Source organism: Notolepis coatsorum, assembly GCF_963971535.1.
Source record: "Notolepis coatsorum genome assembly, chromosome: 7".
NCBI classification, from domain to species: Eukaryota; Metazoa; Chordata; class Actinopteri; order Aulopiformes; family Paralepididae; genus Notolepis; species Notolepis coatsorum.
In genome coordinates, this window is record NC_140171.1 from 36,347,280 (window position 1) to 36,353,921 (window position 6,642).

At 46.1% G+C, this 6,642-nt stretch overlaps 1 protein-coding gene across 1 annotated transcript; it reads right to left on the bottom strand.

The window, feature by feature from the left end:
• Positions 1–4,892: 4,892 nt before the first annotated feature.
• On the bottom strand, positions 4,893–6,326 carry LOC311231626 (D(1) dopamine receptor-like; the record flags this gene model as incomplete). Its single annotated transcript, XM_084318256.1, has 1 exon — positions 4,893–6,326. Exon 1 carries the CDS (start codon positions 6,168–6,170, stop codon positions 4,893–4,895), a length of 1,278 nt encoding a protein of 425 aa, XP_084174382.1. The 5' UTR covers positions 6,171–6,326.
• Between the last annotated feature and the right edge of the window lie 316 nt (positions 6,327–6,642).

The window sequence follows — 6,642 nt, forward strand, 5'->3', positions numbered from 1 at the left end:
TCTCTCTCTCTCTCTCTCTCTCTCTCTCTCTCTCTCTCTCTCTCTCTCTCTCTCTCTCTCTCTCTCTCTCTCTCTCTCTCTCTCTCTCTCTCTCTCTCTCTCTCTCTCTCTCTCTCTCTCTCTCTCTCTCTCTCTCTCTCTCTCTCTCAATTAAATTCAATTAAATTCAAATGGGCTTTATTGACATGGGAAACATACGTTTACATTGCCAAAGCCAAACAAAACAAAACAATCAAACAGAGAAATCAAAAGAAATCAGTACATTACAGAAGGAATATCTTGTATGAGTGACAGTCTTTATGGTGGTTGTATTCCGTTGGATGTCCTTTTCTTGTCACAGCAGCTCACAAATCTTGCTACTGTGTTTGCACATTGTTGTATTTCTCCCAGTAGGTATGGGAGCTTTGAGTTATTTTAAAAGTCTCTTTGGGTGTTTGCAATTTGTGGGAAGTATATGTCTCTGATGTCTTGGTATAGTGGGCAGGTTAAGAAGTGGAGCTCGGTTTCCACCTCGTCTTGTGTACAGTGGATGCACAGTCTGTCTTCTCTTGGGAGCCAGGTCTGCCTATGGTGGCCTTTCTCGATGGCTAGGCTGTGCTTGCTGAGTCTGTACCTAGTCAAGGATCTCCTTAGTTTTGGGTCAGTCACAGTGCTCAGGTATTCTGCCACTGTGTACTCTCTGTTTAGGGCCAAATAGCATTTCAATTGGCTCTGGTTTTGGGTTGATTCTTTCCAATGTGTCAGATAGTTTTCTTTTTGTTTTCTTATCATTTGGTTTAGTCCAGTGTGGTTTCTGTCTGGTGGCTCTGCTTGTGTTTGTGAGCAGAGTCCCAGAACCATCTGGCTGAGTGGGCATCTCTCAAGGGTCTCTCTGTAGGTGAGAGACTCTCAAACTCTCTCTCTCAAACTCTCAAACTCTCTCTCTCAACATTGCTAACTCTCCCACCCCTCCCTCCACTCTACTCCTGTCTGGTTCTACTCATCTAAACTGATGTAATTGATTTCCAGTGGCTCCACAGTCAGATTCAATAATTCGACCTCACACACACACACGCGCATGCACGCACACACACACACACACACACAAGCATGCACACGCACAGACAGACACAAAAAAACACTCACCCACTCATATGCACACATAAAGCCACATTTCCATGCCTTGTGGGGACATTAATTTGACTTACGTTCATTACTTAAGCCCTTACCCTAACCTTAACCATAACCACGACATGCTTATCCCTAACCTTACATTAACTATATCACCTAACCCTAAAATAGCCCCTTGTTCTTCTGAGGTCTAACCAATGTTTTCCTCAAGTCCCCACAAGGATAGGAAAAAAGACAGACAGCCAGACACACACACACCACACACCGAAACATGAGCCTCGCTGAGCCTGTGGTCCTCTGCAAATAAGAGTTAACATCGTCTCTTCCACCATTAGATAGTCAGAATTGATGTTTTCTGAGTAAGAAGACCATTTCATGATATGTTAGATAGCCTACATATTATAACTCTTTGTAGCCCCTTTCGGGACTGTAAGTCACGCCAACATCGTTGGACGAGCTAAAGCTCTCGTGTATCTTTCTACAGTCCCTTCTACGACCATTGAAAAATCCCACAATTAAGTCTGCAACAAAGCGCTCATCGTACAAGTGTCACAGAGATATTTAAAAGGTACTCACAGTTGCACAAGGGTTTCGGACAGACAGACGCTAGGCTTTGAAAGCTTGGCGTTGCTAATAAACATTTTAAATAATTTTAATAAAAAGAAATAATAATTGTTTGCATTGTGACATGGGTGGTGTGCCCAGCAATGCAAAAAAATGCACAATGCAAAGAAATGGAGAACCTTTGACATCTCTCTGCGACACTTGTACGACGAGCGTTTTGTTGCCGACCAGCGCGACAGATTTAATTGTGGGATTTTTCAATGGTCGTAGAAGGGACTGTAGATACACGAGAGCTTTAGCTCATCCAACGATGTTGGTGTGACTTACAGTCCCGAAAGGGGCTAAACTCTTTGACTTGCACAGTTGCACAGATCATGGGAGGCCTGGACTAGGTGTGTAGGCGATGTGAAAACTGTGGTCCATGCATCTGTAATATCATATCGCCACTAAAGAACTCAACCTCTGAATCGGAGGATGGGGGAAACATTAAAAGAATGTGATCCGACAATTCCAGAAACGAAGGGGATTATGAGTTCACAGGCCAGATCAGACAGCGGGATGTTAGTGGAGGTCAGAACAGGCCTGGCATTCATGATAAAAGAGTGTATTTGCAACAACGTTGGAAGCCATACTGACGCTACCCGACTATATGGTATCGATATTCTCTGTGCGGAAATTCTTTTATAAAAGTAAGAAAACGTTTGGTGACAAACCGTTGCGCTGCTGTGTGGACCTACAGTATAAGTAATCTGATTGTGCTGTAATAGTACCGGGGTTGGTGTGTCGGCTGATGTGATTGAAAATACAATTGCGTGTTAACGCTTGTCTGTGTCAGGCGACTGTAAATGCTTTAAATGGGTCATCATCACCGTACATGCGTGCAAACACATTTGCTCAAACACCCAAATAACTTATACACACGGAGAGCAGCAGATGTGCACAAACCCAGTCTCAGCGAACGTCTAATTCTACGCCCTTCGACACCTCACTGTGTTTTCTTACGCCACAGTCTAGTTTTAGCAACTGCCTCAAAATTTTACTTTGTGCTCTGAAGATTAGGGCACAAACCTGAACCACGGAGAATAAATTAGGCTACCAGTTCCCACTGGAACTCTCTGTGGAGTCTACAGCCCTGAGGGCACATTTACCTGTCACACATTCAAGTATAGGCAAATGTAAGCCATTAAAAGTTTCCCCTAAGCAAAAAAAGAAAAGAAAAAGAAAATAACATTGCGCGCGATCTGGTAATGCAGTGAGGTCCCTTGGGTGATGTGAGGATTAAATTCAATAAAGGATGAAACTAGGACAGTCATTATTCAGTTATTTATAGTTGCAATCACTTCACGACACGGTGTTCCTCAGAGGAATGCTTTTAAAAAGCCTATTTCCTCTGCTCCCCTGTAGCTACTGTAAACCAAGACACGTGATGAAATGTGGCCTCAATTGATTTGACTGTTATTCTTAAACCTGTAATTCTGTTGGGCAAAAGGGTCAAATTGTACATTTTAAAATTGCGTGTATTTTCGAAGGTCTCCTTCTGGGGTTTTTCCATGGGTTTCATGTCAACTTTCAACTCAAGTAAAAACATGGAAAATCACCCAAATTTGCCGATAGCCTACAATGTTTCCGCCCGACAGCAGCGATACACGTATGTGCTGGCGACATGTTTTTGAAAAAATGCATCAGTTTGCTTTATTAATCCTCTTTGGCATGGTGTGTATTCTTACATATAGTGGGGTGGGCCAGCAGCAGATGTGGGTGGTACAGTATGTAGGTTAAAAGCCCATTACACCATGAGCGCCATGAGACACACGTGCCTCTCCTCTGGAAACCATGGTTACACCCAGTGTTTATGCAGTATCTCACACCTGAATAATTCAAGAGGAACTTACATTTATCAGTTCATGGTGGTGAAAATAGATCCATTTCATATAGGTGGTTTCACCGGAATTGTGTTGCTAAGGGAACAGTTTGGACCCAGGGGTGTTTCCTGTTAGTTATTGCATTAGCAAACATGGCAACAGGAAATTAACCCGGGTCCTTTTAGAGTGTTATTGTTCTGGAAGTGTCTATTGATCTACTGTAGGTCTGTTGGTTAAACAGGCAGTTATATTAGTGGTCATCACTGCGTTGAGTCATATTTTCTTACTCTTACTCACATTAATGATACTTGACACAAAACACGCAGATGGCTCAGAGCATCTTGTCCTCCTCTGATTAAATAGGGATTATATCACACTATTTCATATTAATTACAAGAAACTCATTAAACAAAAATGAACAGATGTTGGTAAATCTGTAGAGGTGGTGAAGGGGGTAGCTCTTTCTCTTTCTCTCTCTCTCTCATGTCTAGTTCATGTTCATTTTCTATGCATCATCCTCATTCACATAGGCTCTGAGCACCACTATACGTTGGTGGGGGAGGATTATGGATTAGCCCCCCTGATTGAGCCTTGAGCCCCCCTGAAAGACACAATAATAATAGATCCTACAGGGTCACAAACGGTTTCCTTTAAAGGAACACAGCAACATTATGGGAAATGTACCCTCTTCTCGAGTCAGACAAAAATATAGATATCAATTTCATCTCTGTACATTCAGTAGAAAGCTATATGGCTGCAAACTAGCTTAGCACAACCTCTCCCAGCGTTTTAAACTATAGGCTAGCTGATCTGTATCCACTACCATTAATTTGTGCTAAGCTAGGCTAGCTTGCAGCAGTACAGCTTTCTACTGAACAGACAGAGAGGAAATTGATATGTATATGTTTGTCTGACTCTGGAAAAGACGGTATCCCATGATGTTGGCGTGCTCCTTTAATTAAAAGAGGTCCCTTCCAAATGACTTGCACTGGGTGAGGTTGGGTCACTGTGAACATCAGTTTTGATGACATGTAGGTTGGCAATGTTCAACATTAGTAACTCCAGCACACATTATTAATGGTTCTCCTCGGCTCAGGGGATAAAGTGAGTTACATAATCCAATTCCACAAACTTCTGAGGAATCCTAAATTCTGTTATCCGTCCACATCATAATATAGTCCTACTAGGACAAAGAGAGGATAGAAGCTCCTGTAGCTCTGTAATAAAGGAAACATGCTATTTTATTTTATTTGTAGGTCCTATGTTCGACGGTCGACCATGTGACCTACCATTTAAAAAATCAAGGCACAAACCAACATTTCCCATTGAATGTGTTTTGCTCAGTTCCTTTTCCCCTCACTTGTCATTTGAGAGTTCTTGACAAGTGAATGTTGTTATGTAACATAAAGGTATCTCAGTCCGTCTGTCCGTGCCGGTAGTCATAATATCAGCTTTATGATCCTCAGTGTCCATCACCTCCGACGCTGTCCCCCTCTGATGAAACAACGTGACCCCGGTATTTCCACTGGCCTCACTTCGCCTGGTGGTATCGACATTACAAGCGACGCCGAGCTCCGCGTCCAGCGAGTTGTCCTGCTTGGCATAGCCGGCCTCGTTGCTCGCCACCACCGTCTCCATTGCTGCGCTCATGGCGCCCCCGGCGCCCAGGCACCCCCCTCCTCCGCGACAGCCCAAGAGGCGCAGGAAAGCGTTTCTGAAATCCGCATTTAAGGCATAGATGATGGGATTGAGAGAAGAGTTGCTCCAACCGAACCACACGAAAATGTCGAAGGTTTTCGCGCTGACGCAGTAAGGGGCCGGGGGGCTGCTACTACGCGCGCCGGCGGCACCAGGGGACCGCGGCCCGGGACAGAAAGGGAGGGCACAGTTCAGAACAAAGAAGGGGAACCAACAGCAGACAAAGACGCCCATGATGATGCTCAGAGTTTTCAGGACTTTGGTCTCTTTTCTGATGGAGACTCTGAGCGTGCGGTGGCCGTGGGGCTGATGGTGGAGGTGCGTGCGGTGGGGCTGCGTGTGCGTGCGAGGACGAGTCGGATTGGTATTGAGGTCAGGGGGGCACAGGTGAGACAAGTGTTCCGACGCATCGGAGCGACAACGCTGTGCGTGCACCGCGGCGCGCTCCAGGGAGGAGATCCGCCTGATCTGCACCTGGGCGATCTGGTAGATCCTCGTGTATGTAACGATCATAATCGCCACGGGGATGTAGAAGCTGATGAGGGAGGTGGATATGGCGTAGGTGCGGCTCAGGTTCGTTTCACAGCTGTCTCCAACAACGCCGCTGCCAGTGCTACTCGTCCCGTGAAATGTGACATTATTATGGCCGGTCGGTTCACCGATCATCTCTGCCCTGTGCCAGTTCAACTGCACGGGGACAAAGGAGATGACAACGGACACCGTCCAAGTGACGCCGATCATAACAGAGGCCACCTTCTTGTTCATGTTCCTCTCGTACATGAACGGGCTGGAGATGGCCCAGTAGCGGTCCACGCTGATGACGCACAGGTTGAGGATGGAGGCGGTGGAGCACATGATGTCGCAGGCCACCCAGGTGTTACAGAAAGCGCCGAACGGCCAATAACCCACCACCTCCGCCACAGCCTTCCACGGCATCACCAGGATCGCGACCAGGAGGTCCGACACAGCGAGAGACGCTATGAAAATGTTGGTCACTTTCGCCCTCAAATGTCGGAAACGAAAAACGGCGACGCACACGGTGAAGTTTCCCGCTAAGGTCCAGACAATCAGCAGGGTCAGAACGCACCCCGTTAGGGCTTGTTGTGTCAGTGTTGTCGTGTCCCCGCGGCTGCTCGTCCCTGCTGCTGCCACACGGGTCCGATTATTCATCGCCCGTTCTTCTGTAGGGCCATGTCAAGCATAAGAAATAAGTCCAACTACTCAGTGGGTTCCATACTTCCATTTACAGTAATCCCAACAGAAAAGGTCCCTCTTTTTTGCGCGTGCGTAAAATTGTAGGCCTATTATCCATGGCACTGGGGCAGATTGGCTGCGTGCATGTCCTCCGACAGTTGAACTCATCTGTGAGACTCATATGAGCGCGGCGCCTGGCTGATTTACTGCAGAC